The sequence below is a fragment of the Dendrobates tinctorius genome, unplaced genomic scaffold (assembly GCF_039654945.1).
Source record: "Dendrobates tinctorius isolate UK_male_01 unplaced genomic scaffold, ASM3965494v1 ptg000102l, whole genome shotgun sequence".
NCBI lineage: Eukaryota > Metazoa > Chordata > Amphibia > Anura > Dendrobatidae > Dendrobates > Dendrobates tinctorius.
This window is the reverse complement of record NW_027361770.1, coordinates 41,781,748-41,808,163: the sequence shown is the minus strand read 5'-3', so window position 1 is coordinate 41,808,163 and position 26,416 is coordinate 41,781,748. Positions and strand designations below refer to the sequence as shown.

Below are 26,416 nucleotides of genomic sequence, written 5' to 3'. Positions count from 1 at the left end.
AGCTGTATGCACCAGCTGGCTGTTTGTATTTTCTTCTATTTGGCTCTTTATCAGATATATTCATCCTCAACTTTGCGGGGATAATTTTTTTTTAATAAAAATGTATATACCGTACTTGGCTTTTCATCTCCCCTTCATCTGTAAACTCTTGGAGCACCTAGTCTACTGCCGCCTTACCCATTACCTCTCTACTCCCTCCCTCCTAGACCCTTCACAGTCTGGCTTCCGACCCCTACATTCGACTGAAACTGCACTCATTAAAGTGACCAATGACCTTCTGACAGCAAAATGTAATGGTGAACACTCTCTGCTCATTCTTCTCAACCTTTCTGCAGCTTTCGACACTGTTGACCACCGTCTCCTACTCCATAGGCTCCAGTCACTAGGTATTAAGGACATCGCTCTCTCCTGGTTCTCTTCCTATCTCTCTGACCGCTCCTTCAGTGTTTTGTTCGCTGGCTCCACGTCATCTCCTCTTCCTCTCGCTGTCGGGGTACCTCAGGGCTCAGTCCTTGGCCCCCTTCTCTTCTCTCTCTACACAGCCCCAATTGGACAGACCATCAGCAGATTTGGCTTTCAGTACCATCTTTATGCTGATGATTAGAGTTGAGCGAAAAGGGTCGAAAAAATTCAAAAGTCGCCGACTTTTGGCAAAGTCGGGTTTCATGAAACGAAACCCGACCCTAGGATGAGGTCGGCCACGAGGTCGGCGACTTACGCGCCAAAGTCGCGTTTCAAAAGTTTGTTTTGCGCTCTTTTTCAGCCAATCAGGATCCACAGACACTGTGGGCAACGTGATGACCTAGGCACGGGTCACCACCATCTTTCAGAAGGGCATGCAAGTGATTGGCTTGCTTTGGTGGGCGTCACAGGGGGTATAAAAGGGCGTGCACGCCGACCGCCATCTTACTTCTGCTGATCTTAGTATAGGGAGAGGTTGCTGCTGATTCTGTAGGGAGAGCGTTAGGCAGGGAAGAAGACAAAAGAACTGCTTCTGCTGCTAGCGATTTGGCCTGCACAACACACAAGTCACTGTGTGTGCAGTGCAAGGGGAGGCTATATTGTGGTGTATCAGTGGTGTTGGTTGTTGGGCTGCCTTCTAAGGCTTCCTGACACGCTGGCATTGCTGTTTACCCACTGCTCCGCAAACTGCTTTTTTAAAAGCAATCCAATCTCCCTTATCCTCTAGTCACTTTTGTCACAGCTGTGCCATCGAGCGTGTCACATAGCGCTCAGATATCAGTGGGCCTCACACAATCCACAAGTGTCCAGTGTCCAAAAGTGTACGCAGAGATTCAAAATCTCCATTATCCTCTCGTCATTTTGGTCACAGGCAGCTGTGCCATCGAGCGTGTCACATAGCGCTCAGATATCAGTGGGCCTCACACAATCTACAAGTGTCCAGTGTCCAAAAGTGTACGCAGAGATTCAAAATCTCCATTATCCTCTCGTCACTTTGGTCACAGGCAGCTGTGCCATCGAGCGTGTCACATAGCGCTCAGATATCAGTGGGCCTCACACAATCTACAAGTGTCCAGTGTCCAAAAGTGTACGCAGAGATTCAAAATCTCCATCATCCTCTCGTCACTTTGGTCACAGGCAGCTGTGCCATCGAGCGTGTCACATAGCGCTCAGATATCAGTGGGCCTCACACAATCTACAAGTGTCCAGTGTCCAAAAGTGTACGCAGAGATTCAAAATCTCCATTATCCTCTCGTCACTTTGGTCACAGGCAGCTGTGCCATCGAGCGTGTCACATAGCGCTCAGATATCAGTGGGCCTCACACAATCTACGAGTGTCCAGTGTCCAAAAGTGTACGCAGAGATTCAAAATCTCCATTATCCTCTCGTCACTTTGGTCACAGGCAGCTGTGCCATCGAGCGTGTCACATAGCGCTCAGATATCAGTGGGCCTCACACAATCTACAAGTGTCCAGTGTCCAAAAGTGTACGCAGAGATTCAAAATCTTCATTATCCTCTCGTCACTTTGGTCACAGGCAGCTGTGCCATCGAGCGTGTCACATAGCGCTCAGATATCAGTGGGCCTCACACAATCTACAAGTGTCCAGTGTCCAAAAGTGTACGCAGAGATTCAAAATCTCCATTATCCTCTCGTCACTTTGGTCACAGGCAGCTGTGCCATCGAGCGTGTCACATAGCGCTCAGATATCAGTGGGCCTCACACAATCCACAAGTGTCCAGTGTCCAAAAGTGTACGCAGAGATTCAAAATCTCCATTATCCTCTCGTCACTTTGGTCACAGGCAGCTGTGCCATCGAGCGTGTCACATAGCGCTCAGATATCAGTGGGCCTCACACAATCTACAAGTGTCCAGTGTCCAAAAGTGTACGCAGAGATTCAAAATCTCCATTATCCTCTCGTCACTTTGGTCACAGGCAGCTGTGCCATCGAGCGTGTCACATAGCGCTCAGATATCAGTGGGCCTCACACAATCTACAAGTGTCCAAAAGTGTACGCAGAGATTCAAAATCTCCATTATCCTCTCGTCACTTTGGTCACAGGCAGCTGTGCCATTGAGCGTGTCACATAGCGCTCAGATATCAGTGGGCCTCACACAATCTACGAGTGTCCAGTGTCCAAAAGTGTACGCAGAGATTCAAAATCTCCATTATCCTCTCGTCACTTTGGTCACAGGCAGCTGTGCCATCGAGCGTGTCACATAGCGCTCAGATATCAGTGGGCCTCACACAATCTACAAGTGTCCAGTGTCCAAAAGTGTACGCAGAGATTCAAAATCTTCATTATCCTCTCATCACTTTGGTCACAGGCAGCTGTGCCATCGAGCGTGTCACATAGCGCTCAGATATCAGTGGGCCTCACACAATCTACAAGTGTCCAGTGTCCAAAAGTGTACGCAGAGATTCAAAATCTCCATTATCCTCTCGTCACTTTGGTCACAGGCAGCTGTGCCATCGAGCGTGTCACATAGCGCTCAGATATCAGTGGGCCTCACACAATCCACAAGTGTCCAGTGTCCAAAAGTGTACGCAGAGATTCAAAATCTCCATTATCCTCTCGTCACTTTGGTCACAGGCAGCTGTGCCATCGAGCGTGTCACATAGCGCTCAGATATCAGTGGGCCTCACACAATCTACAAGTGTCCAGTGTCCAAAAGTGTACGCAGAGATTCAAAATCTCCATTATCCTCTCGTCACTTTGGTCACAGGCAGCTGTGCCATCGAGCGTGTCACATAGCGCTCAGATATCAGTGGGCCTCACACAATCTACAAGTGTCCAGTGTCCAAAAGTGTACGCAGAGATTCAAAATCTCCATTATCCTCTCGTCACTTTGGTCACAGGCAGCTGTGCCATCGAGCGTGTCACATAGCGCTCAGATATCAGTGGGCCTCACACAATCTACAAGTGTCCAGTGTCCAAAAGTGTACGCAGAGATTCAAAATCTCCATTATCCTCTAGTCACTTTGGTCACAGGCAGCTGTGCCATCGAGCGTGTCACATAGCGCTCAGATATCAGTGGGCCTCACACAATCCACAAGTGTCCAGTGTCCAAAAGTGTACGCAGAGATTCAAAATCTCCATTATCCTCTCGTCACTTTGGTCACAGGCAGCTGTGCCATCGAGCGTGTCACATAGCGCTCAGATATCAGTGGGCCTCACACAATCCACAAGTGTCCAGTGTCCAAAAGTGTACGCAGAGATTCAAAATCTCCATTATCCTCTCGTCACTTTGGTCACAGGCAGCTGTGCCATCGAGCGTGTCACATAGCGCTCAGATATCAGTGGGCCTCACACAATCTACAAGTGTCCAGTGTCCAAAAGTGTACGCAGAGATTCAAAATCTCCATTATCCTCTCGTCACTTTGGTCACAGGCAGCTGTGCCATCGAGCGTGTCACATAGCGCTCAGATATCAGTGGGCCTCACACAATCTACAAGTGTCCAGTGTCCAAAAGTGTACGCAGAGATTCAAAATCTCCATTATCCTCTCGTCACTTTGGTCACAGGCAGCTGTGCCATCGAGCGTGTCACATAGCGCTCAGATATCAGTGGGCCTCACACAATCTACAAGTGTCCAGTGTCCAAAAGTGTACGCAGAGATTCAAAATCTCCATTATCCTCTCGTCACTTTGGTCACAGGCAGCTGTGCCATCGAGCGTGTCACATAGCGCTCAGATATCAGTGGGCCTCACACAATCCAAAAGTGTCCACTGTCCACAAGTGTGTGCAGAAATTCTAAATCTCCCCTGTCCTATAGACACCTTGTACCTTGTTTTACATTACTATATAGTTTGTTGGATTTTGTCTACATTTCTACCAAAAATGAGGAAGGCTGGTGGAAGAGGCCGTGGAATTGGGCGGGGGTTGGCAGCTGGTAATGATGGTGTTGGTGGTGGATCTGATGGTAGTGGCAAGAGCAAAATAGGACCGAATGCAGGAGGTGCTGACCCTGCGTCATCGTCTGGCTACATAAGGCCTCGAACGCTTAGTTTTCTAGGAGTTGGCGAACCGCTTTTAAAGGCAGAGCATCAGGAAAAAGTTTTGTCTTACATTGCTGACTCAGCCTCCAGCTCTATCGCCTCCTCTTCTTCAGTTGTAAAAAGTAAAAGCACTGAGTCGTCATTGGAGGCTCATGTTCATGAACCACACCTTTCCTTGTGTCCTTCACCCCAACCAAGATTGAAGGATGACGCAGGCCATACTACTGATTACTCCATGGAGCTGTTTTCACATACCATGCCTGGATTATCAAGTCAAATGGTGAATTACCCAGGCCAAGATGAATCTGACATGGAGTGCACTGATGCACAGCCGCTGATGGATGATTCTGCTGGTACATTCACTCAGAGCACTACATTGTCCTCGCAGTGTACAGAGCCAGATTTTGACCCTGATGAGACTCAGGTGCCCCTTCCCGCACACTATACCACCATACACGGTGACACAGAGAAAGGTGCACATGACATAGAAGAGGAGGTGATGGATGACCCAGTTGTTGACCCAGATTGGCATCCATTGGGGGAAGAGGGTGCTGCTTCCAATAGCTCAGATGAGGAGCATCCACAGCAGACATCGACATCGCAACAGCTGTTATCTGGCAGGCCCGGAGCACTCCAAAGACAGGTTCCAAACATCAAAAGAGTTGCTGGACAGCTTGTCCAGAGGGTCAAAAGATCACAGCGTGCTAGGCTGCAAAATGTCTGCCAAAGTAGGAAGAGTGCAGTGTGGCACTTTTTTGAACAAAATCCTCATGATCAGGCCAAGGTTATCTGTAAGAAGTGCGCAAAGACCTTTAGCCGAGGGAAAAATCTGAAAAATTTGAATACCAGTTGCATGCTTAGACATTTAACCAGCATGCACTTGCAAGCGTGGACACAACACCAAACCTCAAGTGCCACATGTGCAACTGATCACAACGAAGGTAGTCAGCAACGCTACATTGTTTCCCCCACTGTAAGCCCACCGGTTAGCACAGCAGCAAATGTTGAGGTGTCGTTGCAAGGCCACAGCAGTCAGGGAATCCCACTGTTATATCAACGAAAGACTGATTCTAGGCCATCAGAAAGAACACCAACTCCATCACCATCATCAACCCTCTCTCAGTCCGCCCTGTCCACCGCTACTTCCACCATATGCAGCTCTCAAGTCCAGCTCACCCTCCCAGACACTATGAGTAGGTCAAGAAAGTACTCAGTCTCTCATCCGCGGCGTACACTGGGTTTGAACGCCCACATTGCCAAACTAATCTCGATTGAGATGATGCCCTTTCGGTTGGTGGAAAGCACAGCTTTCCGCGAACTCATGGCCTATGCAGTACCACGCTATGACCTACCCAGTCGCCACTTCTTCTCTCGCAAAGCCATCCCAGCCCTCCACCATCATGTGAAAGACCGCATTGTCCATGCACTCAAGCAGTCAGTGAGCAGAAAGGTGCACCTCACAACTGATGCATGGTCCAGTCAGCATGGCCAGGGCCGTTACGTGTCCATCACTGCGCACTGGGTTAATGTGGTGGATGCAGGGTCCACAGGGGACAGCGGTGGTGGGACAGTGCTGCCTAGCCCACGGTATAGGAAACAGTTGGCTGTAGGCGTTCAACCCTCCTCCTCCTCCTCCTCCTCCAGAAGCGAAAGCTCGTCCACAGAGTGCAGTCGTACGAGCACTCCATCTGCAGCTGCCACTGTTGCACACGATGTGTCCCCCTATCGAGCAGCTAGTGGAAAGCGTCAGCAGGCTGTGTTGCAGATGATGTGTTTGGGCGACAGACACACCGCCGAGGTGCTGGCCGAGTACTTGAAGTGACAAACTGAGTCATGGCTGGGCAGTGTACATCTTGAGGCAGGCAAGGTAGTTAGTGATAACGGCCGTAATTTTGTGGCAGCCATAGCCCTTTCAAAACTCAGCCACATACCTTGCTTGGCTCACACATTGAACCTGGTGGTGCAGTGCTTCCTCAAAAATTATCCGGAGTTAACAGCCCTGCTCCAGAAGGTGCGAAGACTGTGCGCGCACATCCGCCGGTCGCCTGTACACTCCGTTCGTATGCAGAAGCTGCAGCGATTGCTCCACCTTCCCAACCACCGCCTCATTATCGACATTGCAACAAGGTGGAACTCCACCCTGCACATGGTGGAGCGGCTGTGCGAGCAGAGGCAGGCCATAATGCATTTGTGGGAGGATACACGGCCAGGCACTTTGAGAGCAGACATGGAGTTGACAGGCGTGCAGTGGTCGAAGCTGAAAGACCTTTGTAAAGTCCTTCAGTGTTTTGAGGAATGCACACGGCTGGTAAGCGCAGACGACGCCATCCTAAGCATGAGCATCCCACTTATGTGTCTGCTCATGCAAACTTTGACGCACCTTAAGGAGCAGGCGTCTGCAGCCAATGTTGATGAGGAGGAAGAGGAGGGAATCCTTGATGACATTCAGCCATTGTCTGCTCAGGGACCTCTCTTGGACGAAGTGGAGGAAGAAGAGGAGGAGGAGGAGGAGGAGGATGATGGGGATGATTACTTAGGGGAGGAGGATGCATCTCGTGGGGCAAGTGAAAATGTTGGCGTGGCAAGGTCTGGTACAGGGTTTGTGCGTGACTGGAGGGATGTGGATTTGCCAGAAAGTGCTCCTCCACCCAGCACTCGCAGTGCATCATTGACACCGGGAACATTGGCCCACATGTCAGATTATGCCTTGCGGATCCTAAAAAGGGACCCCCGCATTGCCAAAATGATGAACGATGACGACTACTGGTTGGCCAGCATCCTGGATCCACGCTATAAAGGCAAATTACAAAACATCATGCCACAGGAGAACCTTGACCTAATATTGGCTAATAAACAAGCAACTCTGGTAAATCGGTTGCTTGAGGCATTCCCAGCACACAGCAGCGGTGATGGTTCTCACACGAGCCGTATGGGACGGGGGCAGCTTGGCAGAGGTGTTCGTGGTGCACACAGCAGAAGTGGCGTTGGAGACAGGGGTTTCATGACAATGTTGTGGACTGATTTTTCAAATACCGCTCACACAACTGGTAATACTGCATCGATGGAAAGTGACAGGAGACAGCAGTTGTCAACTATGGTTACAAACTACTTTTCCTCCTATATCGATGTTCTCCCACACAGGTCATTCCCCTTTGACTATTGGGCCGCTAAACTGGACACCTGGCCTGAATTGGCCCAATATGCCTTACAGGAGCTCGCTTGCCCAGCTGCAAGTGTGCTATCGGAAAGAGTCTTCAGTGCAGCTGGATCAATCCTTACAGAAAAAAGGACCCGTCTGTCAACCCAAAATGTGGATGATCTAACCTTCATTAAAATGAACCACGCATGGGTTTCCAAGGATTTTGTCCCACCTTCCCCTGATGACACATAGGGTAACAGAAAAATGGCTTGCTTTGGTCCACCTCTTCCTGGTACTTCACCTATTTCGCCTTTTGCATCAGCTGAATGTCCAACATCAACATATGCCACTTTCTAAAACTCCCTAACTGTGCTGCCTCCCCCCCCATGGCCGGGGTCACCACCTACCGCACGACACCATGCGAGTGCCGTTGCCCTGGACAGGTGGGTAGGCCGACTCTTGGGCGCGGGCACTGGCACAGGGTCCCTCATAGTGCAATCAAGTGTCTCTGACGGCGGTGGTGCACACCCGCCGTCAGACACACCGCTGTACTATGAGGGGCCCAGTGCCAGTACCGACGCCCACGAGTGGGCCCCCCTTGCTTGGGCAGGGCCCCAGCATTTGCAATCTTTACCTCTCCCTGCTCCTCCGCTGTGTAATCTGGGCCGTCAAATCCATACTGTGCCTGACACCGTCTGAGCCTGCCTCCTGAGACATATATTTTGAATGTGTACGCTATCCATACCTGTTATCCGGGGATACGGTACCCTTTCTAACTTTTGTGCAATGACGTGCAATCCATACTGGGCCTAACACCGTCTGAGCCTGCCTCATGTTGTATAGACATATATTTTGAATGTGTAAGCTATCCATACATGTTATCCGGGGATACGGTACCCTTTCTAACCTTTGTGCAATGACGTGCAATCCATACTGGGCCTAACACCATCTGAGCCTGCCTCATGCTGTATAGACATATATTTTGAATGTGTACGCTATCCATACATGTTATCCGGGGATACGGTACCCTTTCTAACCTTTGTGCAATGACGTGCAATCCATATTGGGCGTAACACCGTCTGAGCCTGCCTCATGCTGTATAGACATATATTTTGAATGTGTACGCTATCCATACATGTTATCTGGGGATACGGTACCCTTTCTAACCTTTGTGCAATGACGTGCAATCCATACTGGGCCTAACACCGTCTGAGCCTGCCTCATGCTGTATAGACATATATTTTGAATGTGTACGCTATCCATACATGTTATCCAGGGATACGGTACCCTTTCTAACCTTTGTGCAATCACGTGCAATCCATACTGGGCCTAACACTGTCTGAGCCTGCCTCATGCTGTATAGACATATATTTTGAATGTGTACGCTATCCATACATGTTATCCAGGGATACGGTACCCTTTCTAACCTTTGTGCAATCACGTGCAATCCATACTGGGCCTAACACCGTCTGAGCCTGCCTCATGCTGTATAGACATATATTTTGAATGTGTACGCTATCCATACATGTTATCCAGGGATACGGTACCCTTTCTAACCTTTGTGCAATCACGTGCAATCCATACTGGGCGTGAGAACGGCTGGCGAGCTGTTAAGCAAGCTACAGCACCTGTCCAGACAAGTACAGGGATTCCCTAGCGAGGAGACTTATTTGATTGTTTTCAATGTTGGGACAGCAATTTTTGGGGAGCACTATACTCTGGAGAATGATAGATGGGGCCCACCATACACTGGAACATTCCAAAGGTGGACATCAGACACTGGAGCAGCATTTACAGGGCCCATTATACACTAGAGCATTAGAAATGGGGCCCATTATGTTTGGAGCATTATTTGGGCCCATAAGACAGTGGAGCTTCATCCATGGGGACCAACATATACTGTAGCATTATGTGGAGCTCATCATATACTGTTTCAAACATTATATGGGACCAATGATTCTGTATGGAGAAATAGATGGGCCTCGTCATGAGATGTAAAAAGTGAGGTATTTTTCATTGTACTATACCGCTATTTATCTGCCGTATTGGAGCATGATGAGTTGTGGTATGTGTTAAAGGGGCGCTCTTTCGCCCAGGGCACCTGAAAACCTGCAGCCAGCCCTCCCCCCCAACAACTTTAGCCAAATAACACCCATTTTTCAGTGCGTAACTTATATTATGAAGTTAATTAAGGTTGACAAGCTTAAGTAAGAAGAATTGATGCTTTTGGCATTCAAATGGGCACTGTTGGTGTGTTTCCTGTCCTCCTCTCACTGCCGACTTTTATTCCCCATTGACTTACATTGGGTTTCGTGTTTCGGGACGACCCCGACTTTTCCATATAATTGGACGATCTTGCTCGACCCGGCTTTTGGAAAAGTCGGGTTTCACGAAACAAAACGCGACCCTAAAAAACCAAAAGTCGCTCAACTCTACTGATGATACACAACTATATACGTCATCCCCTGACCTTACCCCCGCTGTACTACAGAACGCCAGTGACTGTCTGTCCGCAGTCTCCAACGTCATGTCAACTCTCTATCTGAAGCTTATCCTCTCAAAAACTGAACTTCTTCTGCTCCCGCCATCTACTAACCTCCCTAAATCTGACATTTCCCTCTCCGTGGGTGGCACCATAATAACACCCCGGCAGCAGGCACGCTGTCTGGGTGTTATGTTTGACACCAACCTCTCCTTCTCATCCCATATACAATGTCTTGCCCGCTCTTCCGCCTAAACCTAAAGAACATCTCCAGAATTTGCCCTTTTCTCACCATGGAAACAACAAAAACCCTCACTGTCGCATTGATCCACTCCCGCCTGGACTACTGCAATGCTCTATTAATTGGCCTCCCTGCTACTTGACTTTCCCCTCTCCAGTCCATACTTAATGCAGCAGCCAGTGTCATCTATCTGGCTAATCGGTACTCGGACGCGTCCGCTCTTCACCAGTCCTTACATTTCCCGCCCATTCATTATAGGGTCCAATTCAAAGTACTTGTTCTCACGCACAAAGCTCTCCACAATGCGGCACCCCCCTACATCTCCTCCCTCATTTCTGTCTATCGGCCTAGCTGACCGCTGCGCTCTGAAAAAGACTTTCGACTAACCTCTGCATTAATCCGCACCTCCCACTCCCGACTCCAAGACTTCTCCCGCGCTGCGCCAATCCTCTGGAATGCTCTACCCCAAGAAATTAGGACTATCCACAATTTGCACAGTTTTAGGCGCTCTCTCAAAACACATCTATTCAGAGCAGCCTATCATGTTCACTAATCAAAGTCATTCTATGTGTAAGTGTGAGTATGTAGCCCATTCACTATCTCTGTCCCCCACCTTCTCAAGATGGCTGGACCATCATTGTAAATACATCATTGTAAATACACACCTGTACTTTGTATCTCCCCACCTCATTGTAGATTGTAAGCTCTCACGAGCAGGGTCGTCTTATTTTACTTTAATTACTGTACTGTTAACGTTGTTACTTATGACTTGTCTGTTGAAACTGTTAAACTGTAAAGCGCTGCAGAGTATGTTGGCGCTATATAAATAAAGATTATTATTATTATTATTATTATTATTATTATTTTCTTGCTTGCCACCCTGGATTTACAATATGAGATGATAGGACCCTCTCCCCAGCCACAGGACCAAGTCACAGGGTGTGTGCGTATATATACTGTATGTGTGTATATATACTGTATATATACATATATATATAGAGAGATATTTGAAATATACGGCTGCCAAACATTCCAGGCATTTACCAATGAATGAAGACAGCACACCATTTAAACAAAATTTTAAAAAAACTGCACTTTGGCTCTCCTGGGAGTTTTTGTCAATGGTGCTCTGCCTTAATTTTTTTGCTACTATTTGTACATTTATACACCGTATATACAGTGTATATATATATATATATATATATATATATATATATATGAAGAGGGAAAGACACATATTCTATCTGTGCTGTCCTGCAGCCGGGGTGACTTCTATCATGGCAGAGCATTATACTGACTACTCATGTCAGTCCCTCTATCTGAGGCACAATGAGATTTATGGCAGCTGATTTGCACTGACAGAGACACCTTCTGAGCTGTTTAAAAGTTCAAGTAGCCGCCATAAACTTACTGTGCCTCAGATACAAGACCACAAACACAAGAAAATTGAAGAAATTAACAGTCCAGGACTTGTAAGGAGGTGAGCAGCGTCCTGCCCTCTCCTCACGGCACACACCTCTCAGGGCCCCCAAGTTCTTACTCACAGCTCCATCTTGTCTTGCTCTGTGGTGACCTCTCTCCTGCACACACACAGGCTGCAGTGTTGGCGTGTCTGCAGTTTGTTGGAGGAAGCTTAAAGGTATAGTCTCCCTGCACTACACAGAGAGGGGGGTGGGCCCCCTCAGAGCAAGGGGCCCGGGGCGACCACCCCCTCTGCCCCATGCTAGCTACGCTACTGCTTTAGATCCAATAATGGACATAGCACGTCATGAGCAGGAGTCAGTACCCACAACATGATGTGATATGTCCATCATGTAAACAAGCAGTGACAGTTCAGTGCCGACAGCTGTCAGTGACAGCTTAGCGGCATGGGAGGAGGTGCGGGGACCCATGCGGTCATTCCCTGTACTCAGAGGGCTGTGATCGATCAGTCAAACTGACTGACTGATCACAGCATGATCGCACAGGTGGTGCTGAAATATCAGCACCTGCTACTCAATCAGATCAGGAGCTCGGCACTCCTAACGGCTGAGCTCCCGCACTAACAACCATGGACGGTGCCAGCACTACCATTTGCTGTTTAACCCCCTAAATTCTGCAATCATGAGCGATCACAAGATTCCAGGGGCAGGAAGAAGACAGGAGTTTCCTCTGCCTTCAGATCACCATCACAGGGGTCTGATCATTGCGATGGTGACCCGGGGTCATCATGATGACCAACGGGTCACCAAGCTACAGAAAGCTTCTGGGATCAAGCTCAATGCATGGACTTAGAAGTTTTCTGTACAGGTATAATGCAGTGCAATGCTAGGGCATAGAGGGACTAAGTAAAAAAGTTTAAAAAAATGTAAAAATATTAAAAAAGAAGAAAATAATAATAAAAAATATTACACTAATAAATACACATTTTTATGCAAAAAAATAAAAATAAACAAAAAAGTACACATATTTGGTATCGCAGCAAACGACTCGATCTATAAAAGTGTCACACTAGTTAACCCCTTCAGTGAATGCCGTAAAATAAAAAAGTGTCAAACTATGCTTTCTTCATCATACTGCTAGAAAAAAGTGGAATAAAACAAAAAGATAAATGGAAATAAAAATTGTATCACTAAAAATGTCATCTTGTCCCACAACAAACAAGCTGCCAAACAGCTCCAACAGCATTAAAATTAAAAAGTTATAGCTCTTGGAATATAGCAATGCAAAAATAATTATTTTTTCTATAAGTGTTTATTGAGTAAAAGTGCAGAATCATAAAAAAATACATAAATGAGGTATCGCTGTAATTGTACTGACCCAAAGAATAAATTTGCCTGATCAATTTTACCACTTGAGAAACGACATAAAAACAAAAACAAAAGTCAATTCCTGAATTTCTGTTTTTTGTTAATTCTGCCTCCCAAAAATTGGAATCAAAAGTGATCAAAAATTGTCATGTGCCCAAAAATGGAACAAGAAAAAATGTCATCTCCTCCAGCAAAAAACAAGCCTTCACATGACTGTCTACAGAAATATGTAAAAATTACAGCTCTCAAAATATGGTGATTCAAAATTTAGTTTTTGGGAAAAAAAGTCTTTTAGTGTGTAACAGCAGTCAAACATAGAAAAGATATGTCTGGTATATAAGAATAAAGTTGTCTAATCACAAGGAATGTAGTAAAAAATAAATAAAACCAATTTTTCACCTGCTGTTGTTTTTTTCATTCTTTCTCCCAAAGATCACAGTAAGGCTCGACTCATATTTATCCTGTTCTCTATGATGAGCGCTTACACCGGGGTTTCTGTGTAAATCTCTGAAATATTTAATTTAGGCAGACCCCCCAGTGGAAGATTCCCTATAATGAGGCAGATGGAGGTATCGTGGATATTGCTTGGCCTATGATCTGGTGGTGTCTGTCTTTTTAGGCGTGCATAAAAATGCTGTCGGCCGCAGTTTTGCGCACTTCTGAAAAGAAGAACACAGCTTATCAGAGGCCAGACAGAGTCCAAAGTATCTCTGCTACCTCATTTAAGCAAGTGAATCCCTCTGGAGTTTCATCTGAAGCATGTCACTCTGAGATTTATGTGGAAACCCCAAAGTAAGTTCTCACCGTAGAGTACCAGATAAATATGATCCAAAATATGGTCCCAAATGTTATGTAAAATGTTCCCAATAAAAAGCATCAATTCAAGCCACAAAAAACAAGTCCCCACTTAGGTTCTTATCTTTTAACAGAAATATAGGGGGGTCCACATTACTGGTAGTACAAAGGCTCTGGAAATACTGCTCCATGCCCCCCAAAAGAAATTCTGAGCCTGATTGTGCCTAAACTACATTTAGTATCCACATGTTTGACATTCCTGTAGTAGTGACAGTCCATCTATTTTATGGGAGCGTGTCTCCAGACGCATGATCTGGTCACCACAGAGTACTGGTCACTACAATGGCAATTTGCAATTTATGCAGTAACATCCACCGCTGCTTGTTTCTTGAAAACACTCATGTACCCAAAATCGTTACTACACCTGTAGATAAATTCCTAACGGGGTATAATTTCCAAAATGCGGTCACTTGAGGAGGCATTCTGCTCTTCTAGCACTTAGGGGCTCTGTATATGAAGTCCGCAAAACGGTTCTATAAAAATCTGCAACCCAGGAGGCAAATAGCGCTCTATCCCTCACAAGACTTGCCATGTGGGTAACAGTACTGTACAACCACATATGGGGTATTTCTTCATTCAGCAGAAATTGTGTGACAAAGTTTGGGGCTATTTTTACCCATTTCCCCATATGAAAATGTAAAATCAGGGGCTAAAAAAAAAATTATGTGGTAAAAATGTAATAATTTTTTCTTTAATGCCCAGTGGTATAAAATTCTGTGACACACCCGTGGTGTCAATATGATCACTGCACCCTTAGATGAATTCATTGAGAGTTGTAAAATGGGGTTACTTTTAGGGAATTCTGCTATTCTGGCACCTCAGGGTCTCTCCCAGTGGGTCATGGCACCTGCAAACCATAGCAGTAAAATCTGTACTATAATATGGCGCTCCTTTCCTTCTAAGTTTTGCACGGTGCCTCAAAAGTAGCTCCCAATTACATGAAGGGTATTGGTAATCTGAAGAAAATGCACAACAAACTGCGGAGTCCATTTTTTCCTATTAGCCCTTATAAAAATTACAAATTTGGGGCTAAAACAACATTTTAGGGGTAAAAGTGTAATTACTTTTTCTTTACCGCCCAATGGTATAAATTTTTGTGAGGCACATGTGGTGTCGACATGCTCACTGCACCCCTAGGTAAAGTCATTGAGAGGTGTAGTTTGTAAAATGACATTACTTATGGGAGGGGTTTATGTGGTTCTGGTACTTCAGCGGCTCTGACATGTCACCCTCAAACCATTCCAGCAAACTCTGAACTCCAATATGGTGCTTCTCCCCTTCTGAGCTTTGCACTATGCCTCACTGGTGCACTCAGGGGAAACTGCAACACAAATTTTGGAGTCCGTTTTCTCCTGTTACTCTTGTGAAAATTAAACATTTGTGGCTAAAAAATAATTTTTTTGTGGGAAAAATGTGATTTTTTTTATTTTCACAGTTCTACGTTATAAACTTCTGTGAAGCACCTGGGGGTTCAAGGTGCTCACCACACATTTGGATATATTCCCTGAGGGGTCTAGTTTCTGAAATTGAGTCACTTGTGGGGGTTTTCCACTATTTAGGCACATTAGGGGTTCAACAAATACAACAGTGTCCTCTCTCAATTCCAGCCATTTATAAGTTAAAAAAGTCAAACGGTGCTCCTTTTCTTTAGAGCCTTGCTTTGCACCCAAACTGTAGTTTTCACCCGCATATGGGGTATTGACCTACTCAGAAGAAATTACACTACAAATTTTGGAGTCCATTTTCTCCTTTTACCCTTGTGAAAATAAAAAAATGTGGGCTTCAGAAAAAATTTTGTGGGAAAAATGTTATTTTTTATTTTCATGGCTCTACATTATATACTTCTGTGAAGCATCTGGGGGTTCAAAGTACTCACAATATATCTAGATACATTCCTTAATGGTGCTAGTTTCCAAAATTGGGTCAATTGTTGGGGGTTTCTACTGTTTAGGCACATCAACGGCTATGCAAATGTGATATGGCATCTGCTCTCTTTTCCAGCAATTTTTGCATTCAAAAAGTCAAATGGTGCTCCTTCCCTTAGGAACTCTGATGTGCACCCAAGCAGTAGTTTTTCTCCATATATATTGGGTATCGGAATACTCAGGATAATTTGCACAATACATTTTTGTAGTCCATAGTCTCCTGTTGCCCTTGTGAAAATTAAAGTTCATTTTTTTCTTCAACATTCCATCATTTCCTGTGAAGCACCTGCAGGGTTAATAAACTTCTTATGGTTTTGATAACTTTGATGGGTGCAGTTTTTCGAATGGTGTTATTTTAGGGTATTTTCTGTTATATAGGCTCCCCAAAGTCACTTCTAATGTGACATGGTCCCTAAACAAAAAATATTTAGTTGTAAAAATGAGAAATCGCTGATCAACTTTTAACCCTTCTAACTTCCTAAAAAAAAAATATTTGTTTCAAAAATTGTGTTGATGTAAATTGGATATGTGGTATATGTTATTAACTATTTTGTGTGGCATAACTCTTTGGTTTAAGGACATAAGAATAAAAATTTTGAAAATTATAAAATTTTCTAAATTTAGGACAAATTAGTGATATTTTCACAAAGTCATATCGAACAAATTTTACCACTCTCATGAAGTACAATTTGTCATGAAAAAGCATTCTCAGAATCAGTTGGATCTGTTGAAGTGTTTTAGAGTTATTGCTTCATAAATTGACAAATGTCAGATTTAAAAAATGAGGCCTTAAGGCCTTGTCCCTAACCTACAAAGTGGCTCTGTCCTTAAATAATTAAAATGTACTTTGTTTGTGGGAGAACCCTTTTAAGAACAATAGTACTTGAGCTTTAAATGGTGTATAAAATCATTTCCTATTCTAATTTTGAAGCAGCTTTATGATTCGAAGTGTGGCAATATACTGTACTTGGTAAAACTAAAAAATATAAATGGCATATACTATACTTGGTAAAACTAAAAAAATATAAATGGCATATACTATACTTGGTAAAACTAAAACAATATCAATGGCAAAGAAAATAATAATAGTTAGTGTGTCTAGTAATTCCTGAAATATTGCTTTCCAATATGGTTTGTTCAGTTTTGAGACAACATTAGTACTGAACATTAATCAATAAAGCACATGATATGTCCATTGCTGCAGCTAATAGCTTATTTTTTAATGCAATCCTAGTGTAATATAATTCTCTCAAAGCAATGAATATATATTTGGAGCAGCAAAATTTATGAATGTGAGATGTCAGACTCATCTCAGTTTCTAGAATCCTTTGCAGACAACAAACCTGTTATGAAGAGGGATAAGGAACTCATCATCTCTTGCTCCCCACTTAGGTTGGTTTCATACATAACTTATAGAATATCATTAATGGCTTATGGCAAAGATCACATCCAGGGGAGTCATGCTGAACTATCCCGCTGTTAACTTTTTGTCACAAACAGCCCTTTGCAGACCCCTATTGTCAGGACAATTACAAGATTGGCCAAAGATTAATGGATGAGGTTGCGGCTGTTAACAATAATAGGCCAATTATTGGAGAGCTAACAGTGAGCGTATGGTACATACACCTCCTATTCCAATGCAGGGAATATATACAGGGAATATATACACAGTATATATCACTGTATGATCACTGCTAACTCCACGATAACCCAAGAACTACACACTACCACCACAAGTCATTTATACATGCCAAGTGGACGCCTGCTATCTGGTAGCGTATAGCTTCCAGCAGCGTGGTTTACAGAACAAAAGGAAGAGAACTAATACATTTTATCGAGAACAATAGGCAGTGTTATTATAAAATATACAAAGGATTTTCCAAAAAAGACAAAACAATGCAGCATATACAGTTACATTAAAAACAATGGATTAACAGAGAAACTTACTACGCTGATCATAGAGATGGCTCAGCTAGCAGATGGAAGAAATTCGATTGAAAATGTCTGGTTACACTGAGATGTAGCTTGCTTAGCATTGGAAATAGATCATAATTTGACTTGCCTTTTATGAAAACCTAACTTACACCCACACATCTCCCCTAGATGACTTACAGCAGGGATGGTCATGGGTTATGTCTTCAGTTTTTGAAAATTATGATATTCCCAACATCCACACTATCTTCACTTCTGATGATAGCAGGAGTTTGATATTTCCACCATATTTGTTATATTTTACCTTTTCATAGGAAACATGGCATGGTTGTTGTTATCTATCTGGCCACTATTGATTTGGAGCTTATTGGCATGTGTCACATTTATTAAAATTATGCATATTCTTCCCCGATTAGTCCTGAAATTGAAGATGTATATCCCCTCAATATCGGATCTATACAAACCCCAATATTCATAACTTTCCAAAGAGGCCCAGATTTCTAGCTGCAGATGTATGTTTCTTTTTAAGGTTCTTAGATTTCCTGTTTCCTGCTTCTCTTCCTCTTCAATCTATTTTTTTCAGTATACCTCACAATAGACATCCTGCTTGGCCCTGCAGAGGTCCTCTGCTTCAAAGAGAATTTAAATGGTTAGCCCTTCCTATCTTAATTAGTTTTGTCAACTGCTAGCTATACATAATTTACTCTCTTCCCATATTTTAAATTGTATAATTCCACTTCAAGGAGTGTAAGCTCTTGTCCCTCAAGAGAGATTATGTGTGATGGGGGGGGTAAATCCCCCCTTCCTGGAGAGAGGTCTTAGGGGACGTTAATTTTTTCTATAACAGCATACATTATAAATATCATAATTTGGCTATTTCACCCACTTACTCAAAGGAATTTTCCAGTTTCAAGAAAGTGAATTCTAAATTCTCTAAAATACCTAAACCATCAAATGGAATTGGCGCTCACCTATTCCAGATCTACCGTGGCTCTGTCCATGGAAATTTGATTGCAATGGTGATGTCATTTAAGGATCTTATATCACCACTGTAGCCACTCACTGAGCTCAGTGTGTCTGGCACAATAGAGTGCATGAGCTGTTAAGATCAGTGATTGGCTAGAGTGGTGTTATGCGCTTTTGATGTGACATCAACGTTGAAGCCGAAAAAACAACAATCAAAAAGTAGCAGGGAGCCAGAACTGGAGTTGAGTACCCACTCCCTTTATTATTTTAGGTATTTTAAAGCATTGTAGGCCCACTTTTTTGAAAGCTTAAACCCCTTAAAGTAGCAAAAATCATACACAATCACAAAAAACTATTGTAATGGACCTAAAATGTTTAACTAAGAAGTGCATTGATAATATCCACAATGTACATTCAAAATGTCATGAATTAAAGATAGCTCACAGCTACAGTTCTTTCTCCATTATATGTACAGCATATGCTATTTATATATGCAGATCAACGATAACATTAAAGGGGTATTCTCAAGTTGTCTCTTGACAAGATAAGAGCAGTGCAGTTTCCTTTCTTCCTAGTTTAAAGCAGGGAAGGCTCTCCCCCTTGAGTGACAGATATAAAAAAAAAAGTAAAACTACAGCATTATTAGAACTATAAAGCCCGGCACAAGTTCTACCAATAGTTTGTTTCAAGTCAACACTGCTATCACTATGTTTACACATGGAGGCATTTGAACAAGCACACAGTTCCAGAAAAGAGAGCTCCGATTAGACTAGTTCTGAGAGCTGTAGTTTTTTTGCAAGAGAGGGAGGGGCTAAGGTGATTGGCTAGCTGCTGTATAGAAATCAATGGGCTGGGGAGAGGTGGTTGGTATGTTAAAAGTTAACCTTTCAAATAGGCCCCTTCACACATCAGTATTTTTGCATCAGTGTTTGTAAGCCAAAGCCAGGACTGGAACTGACATAGAAAAACTGTATTCGAAAGATTGAAATCTGTTCTGTGTTTTGGAAACACTCCTGGTTTTGGCATACAAATACTGATGAAATACTGATCAAAAATACTGATGTGTGAATGAGGCCTTAGAATGTAGCTACTGTGCACACTTGGCCTGCCTCTCCAGGCCTGGCTCAATAGAAACGAGTTCCCCACTATAAAAGACAAAAACTTTCATTGCATGATAATGACAACAGGTAAAAAAACATGTCATTTGCAAACTTGTCTATTTTCACGCTAACAAGTTAAAGCAATTTAACAACTTGCAAACACCCCTTTTAAACCACTGACAGGTAATATAAAAAGCAAAGATTATTTCATTACAATATCACTGTCAAGGAGTGATCTATTAGGCGGCAAATGATCAGTCAGTTTTTGAAAATTGATTTGTTTGAGCAGGAAACATGTTCAAACATACGAAAAGCTGTCCAGGATTTGAATTAATGTTGCAGACCAAGAACAACTCTTTATGGTAATGGTATACCTTAAAGTCAGTGTCTTCTTTACACAGGAAAATTTATGCAAAAATTGTTCAAGAGTTCTTGAAGGTGTTGATGTTGTCCAAAAATTTTGCAAATCTCATTACAACCAAGTGTCACAACTTATAGTATACCATTAAAGTCTTTGGCTAGATATCACAGGACGGCTTGATGTACATAGTAAAAAACATTATTCAGTTGTTGAGTTCTCTTAAAATTAGAAACTTAAATGTTGTCATTCAATATAAATCAGAAGTTATTTTTTCTTCTATTTTTGCTCACATAATTTTCTTTTCTTTCCAGGGGCAAGTTGTGTTTCGAAATGGAGAAAGAATGGGTACAATCAAATTCACTCAGTTTCAAGGTAAGATATGCTTTGCTGCAAATGATGTGTACAGAATAGATGTAATGTGTTAGACTTTTGGTCATTTTTCCTTACAAACCCAACGGTCTTGAAAGCAAATTTTGTTATTGGATTAGAACTCATATACTGCAAAGTAGATGAAGAGGATCACTGCATTAAAGGGGTGGTCCAAAGGCAAAGTAATTTTCCCTATAAATCCCTATCTTACAACATGATCAGTGATAACAAAAAATCTCCATTAAATGTCACCTGCTTAACCAAGAAGGAAGTATGTTGGCATCTAAAAATCACTAAAGTTGACAAATCCCCGGGCCCGGATGGGATACACCCCCAAGTGCTGCAGGAATTATGTGCAGTTATTGATAGACCATTATTTTTAATCTTTAAAGATTCCATAATAACAGGGTCTGTACCACAAGACTTGCCCGTATAGCAAATGTGCTAATATTCAAAAAGGGGACAAAAACTGAACTTGGAAATTATAGGCCAGTGAGCTTAACCTCCACTGTGGGTAAAATCCTGGAGGGTTTTCTAAGAGATGCTATAAAGGAGTATCTGAAGAAGAATAACCTCATGACCCAATATCAACATGGGTTTACGAGGGACCGTTCCTGTCAGACTAATCTGATAAGCTTTTATGAAGAGGTAAGTTCCGGCTGGACCAAGGGAACACAGTGGATGTAGTGTATATGAACTTTTCAAAAGCTTTTGATATGGTGCCACACAAAAGGTTGATACATAAAATGAGAACAATGGGGATAGGGGAAAATGTGTAAGTGGGTTAAGAGCTGGTTCAGGGATAGGAAACAAAGAGTGGTTATTAATGGAGTACACTCAGACTGGGTCGTGGTTAGCAGTGGGGTACCACAGGGGTCAGTATTGGGCCCACTTTTTTAACATATTTATTAATGACCTTGTATGGGGCATAGAGAGTAGAATTTCAATATTTGCAGATGACACTAAACTCTGCAGAGTAATCAATACAGAGGAGGACAATTTTGTATTACAGGAGGATTTATGTAAACTAGAAGCTTGGGCTGATAAATGGCAAATGAGCTTTAATGGGGATAAATTTAAGGTCATGCACTTGGGCAGAAGAAATAAGATGTATAATTATGTGCTTAATTGTAAAACACTGGGTAAAACTGTCACTGAAAAAGACCTGGGTGTATGGGTGGACGACAAACTCACATTTAGTGGCCAGTGTCAGGCAGCTGCTGCAAAGGCAAATAAAATAATGGGATGCATTAAAAGAGGCATAGATGCTCATGAGGAGAACATAATTTTACCTCTATACAAGTCACTAGTGCGACCACACTTGGAATACTGCGTACAGTTCTTGTCACCGGTGTATAAGAAAGACATAGCAGAACTGGACCCGGTGCAGAGAAGAGCGACCAAGGTTATTAGGGAACTGGGGGGTCTGCAATACCAAGACAGGTTATTACACTCGGGATTATTTAGTTTGGAAAAACGAAGGCTTAGGGGTGATCTTATTATAAATATATGTATAAATATATGAGGGGACAGTACAAAGACCTTTCCAATTATCTTTTTACTCTTAAGGCCCCATCACACATAGCGAGATCACTGCTGAGTCACAAGTTTTGTGACACAACAGCGATCTCACCAGCGTGATCGCTGTGTGTAACAGCAATCAGTGACTGGCCCCCCTGCCGGGATCGCTGCAGGAAAGGCCAGGACTTTTTTTTGGTCGCTGGTCTTTCGCTGGCCACCACGCATTGCTGTGTGTGACAGGCGGGAGACCAGCGATCTGCTGGTGACTAATGTACACATCGGGTAGCCAAGGGACGCGCGTCCCTTAGATACCCGATGTGTACATTAGTTACCAGCGCGCTGATGCAGGGAGCTGGTAACTAACGTACACATTGGGTATCTAGGAACGCGCGTCCCTTGGATACCCGATGTGTACGTTAGTTGCCAGCTTCCTGCATCAGCGCGCTGGTTACTAGCGTGCACAGCGACGCCGGGCGCTCGGCATCGCTGTGCTGATCGCTGGTGAAGCTGTCTGTTTGACAGCTCACCAGCGATCACATAGCGATTCACCAGCGATCCTGACACATTGATATCATTATTATAGTGAACCTTTAGGCGTTAGCATGTTTTTCCTTGCAGTTTATATTTGTAACCTGTATCTCCTCTGGAAAATGATTTTATATTAGGCTTTCATCTTTTTTGATTAATAAAGTGTATTTATTTTACTTGGCATTTGCTTCCTGACTTTTTGTAGGATATACTGTATGTTGGGCTATGGATTGAACTAGATGGACTTAAAGTCTTCCTTCAACATTTAATACTATGTTACTACAGTATGTTACATTGTTATTTAGTGACATAATATTAACTACCATATATAGTCGAGTGTAAGCCGACCCGAGTATACGCCGACCCCCTAATTTTGCCACAAAAAACTAGAAAAACTTATTGACTCAAGTATAAGCCTAGGGTGGAAAATGCAGCAGCTACTGGTAAATTTAAAAAATAAAAATAGATACCAATAAAGCTAAAATTAATTGAGACATCAGTAGGTCAAATGTTTTTGAATATCCATATTGAATCAGGAGCCCCACATAATGCTCCATATAGCTCATTATGGCCCCATAAGATGCTCTATACAAAATACACCCCATATAATGCTGCACAAAGGTTGATAATGGCCCCATAAGATGCTCCATAGAATAGTATGCCCCATATGTTGCTCTATAAAGGTTATGGCCCCATAAAATGTTCCATAGATTATGCCCCCATAAGATGCTCCATAGATTATGCCCCCATATGCTGCCCCCATAAGATGCTCCATAGATTATGCCACCATATGCTGCCCCATAAGATGCTCCATAGATTATGCCCCCAAGTGCTGCCGCTGCTGCTGCATTTAAAAATAAAAAAAGACATACTCACCTTTCTGTCGCTGGGTGTCAGGTGTGGGTGTCACTGCTGGCACCTGAGATATTCACCTGTCCCCCGGTCCATCACTGCTTGCTGCTGTCTGGCACGTTATCTGTCAGTGACGTTCAGACTGCAGGGGGCGCGGCGTGCACTAGCCACGTCACCGTGCCCTCTGCTGTCTGAATGTCACTGACAGATGACGTGCCAGACAGCAGCAAGCAGCGATGGACAGGGACAGGTGAATATCGCTATACTTACTCATTGTGGCATGGTCTCTGCAGCCCTCAGCTTCTCCGCGATCTCCCTTCCTGCCTTCAGAGGTCACGTGGTACCGCTCATTAAACTCATGAATATGCGCATATTCATGAGTTTAATGAGCGGTACCATGTGATCGCTGAAGAAAGGAAGGGAGATCGCGGAGAAGCTGGGGGCTGCAGAGACCGTGCCAGGATGGGTAAGTATGACCTCACACCCCCACCCCCCTCCAACCACCTGGTGTATATGACTCGAATATAAGCCAAGAGGGGGACTTTCAGCCCCAAAAAATGGGCTGAAAATCTCAGCTTATATTCGAGTATTTACGGTACTTTCTAATATACTTGAATTAAGTTTGCTATCTTTCCCTAACTACATTATCTAACCACTTTTCTATTTTGTTCCTATTTCTTTATTAATGATGCCTTGTTCAGGAATCCTAATGCATGCTGGGATACTCAAACTAAGCATGGTCTGAGTCTGCGGACACTGCCTCAGTCCATGCCCCCTCCCTGAAACAAAGTGTCAGCAGTGATGCTCATTTCAAAGGCTGGGCTAGTCCTAATAACTAGCTTACAGAGACTGCCTCAGCCCCTGCTCCTTCACTGAATGAAACATCATCAGTGATGCTTGTTTCAGGGGCAAATGGAATAAAAATGTTATCTCTGAAAACATCAACTTTCCCCACAAAAATATGCCGCCATACAGCTTCATCAGCAAAAAAATGAAAAGCTGTAGCTCTCATAATATAGCAATGTAAAAACAGTTCTTTTTTTCTATAAAAATATTTTTATTGTGTTAAAGTGGCAAAACATAATAAAAGTTATATGAATGTTGTATCGCTGTAATTGTACTTACCTGATTAATGAAGCTATTTAATAATTTTAACCATATGGCAAACAGCATTAAAAAAAAACCTAAAAAACAATTCCTGAACTCTTGGTTTTTCATCATTCTGCCTCCCATAATTTGGAATAGAAAGCAATCAAAAAATTGTTATGTGCTCAAAAATGGTATAAATATAATTGTCAACTCAACCACAAACAACGAACACTAACACAAACTCTTTTTGGCAGAAATATAAAAAAATTATTTTGCAATATTTTGCAAAAACTTGTTCATGGAAAAAAACATTTTTAGTGTGTGACAGAGAGCCAAGCATAAAAAGTCTGATATCTGATAATCACATCGACTTAAAGAATAAAGTCATCTAATTACTTATACCACAAAAAATGGTCTGAAAAAGAAACAAAACAATTATTGACCTGCTGTTGATTTGTTCATTCTGCCTCACAAAGATTGTACATTTATACTTCTTTCTACTCTGAGCTCTTACACCTATAGCTGTATGAATTCAGTTTTGCTTTGTTAGCTTTAAACTTTATTCTAGGCAAATGTATAAAAACAGCGATTTCATTATTTTTCATGTTTTAAATTGACCATCACAATAAGTGTAGTTTTTTTTATTTTAGTACTTTTGCACAATCACCTTAGTTTAATAGTAAACTGGAATGACAACACTAAAATCTTGGCTATTGTTAATCATATCATACACATAATATGCGACACTAATGCCATTGTCAAACACAAGCTTAGGTGTGCACTTGAGCTAACTCTCTCTTTTTCAGCTGTTTCTTTAACATCCAGTTTGTACATGGCATGTACCTGTCCAGGCTGTGTGACCTAGTTGCGAGTTAAAATTGAGTTAGACATAAAACTTGACATTACATCATAGTCAGGCTACCTCAGTTTCAGAATTATCCATTCAGTTCATGACAAGTGTCTTTAGTACTTATTAGAGTACCCTTTGGCTGCATAGCTGGATAACAGCTTCAGGCAGTGTTCCTGAAGAAATTTAAACTATTCCTCATAGGTATTGGACTCTAGTTCTCAAATGTTTTAGGTTCTTTAGAGATTAATCCAAAAACTTGAGAAGAGATACTTGCCTTGCACAAATCATGAAAAATAAACAAAAAGATAGCAAAGGCATTAACTGTTCCTAGATAAAAAGTTGGATTCAAAGTTGGCATGTTCAGAGTTTAAGCGTAGCCTTCGTTTCAATTGATAAATCAGTAGTACACATGAAAGAAAGCAAATTTGTGTTAGGCGTCAAGATCCCACCACTGCACAGGGGGAATCTCGAGCCATGTCCTCTGTGGTCTCCCATTCTTCTTCAGCCACAGAGGATCCTGCTCAGCAGAGACATTGGTCCCAGCATCTTGCTCAGGCTAATGCTATGCATTTGGTTGCTGCTGCTGCCCCAGGTTCAGCTATAGCAACCAGCATTAGTCAGCAGCGAGCAGATGCTCCTGGGACTAAGTCCTGCTTTTCTCCATCTGAGCATGCCCGTGAGACGACCGCTCATTGGTGGTCAAGGTCACATGTTCAGGTCCTCAAGCAGCTCAGATTGGACCATCAGCAAGGTCCCGGAAGGCTGCGGTTATAAAAGGATCGTGCACTATTATAGTCCAAACATGTGAAGTTTGTGCATGTATGAATGTGTCTGGTGCAAGCTCCTAATTATCCCCTACCCTCTTGTGTATGTGTTTAGGGAGATAGGAGTAAGAGACAGCGTCAAGTAGCGGCATCGCCAGTGCGACGCCATGCACAATCAGTGCACTAGAATCCC

At 43.2% G+C, this 26,416-nt stretch overlaps 1 protein-coding gene across 1 annotated transcript in view; it reads left to right on the top strand.

Moving 5' to 3' along the window:
- Positions 1–26,416, top strand: part of GABBR2 (gamma-aminobutyric acid type B receptor subunit 2) — a 1,198,492-nt gene that overhangs the window by 716,642 nt on the left and 455,434 nt on the right. The window contains exon 8 of the mRNA XM_073587861.1: positions 20,562–20,622. Coding sequence (XP_073443962.1) covers positions 20,562–20,622 — 61 coding nt within the window. The remainder of the gene's footprint in view (positions 1–20,561; positions 20,623–26,416) is intronic.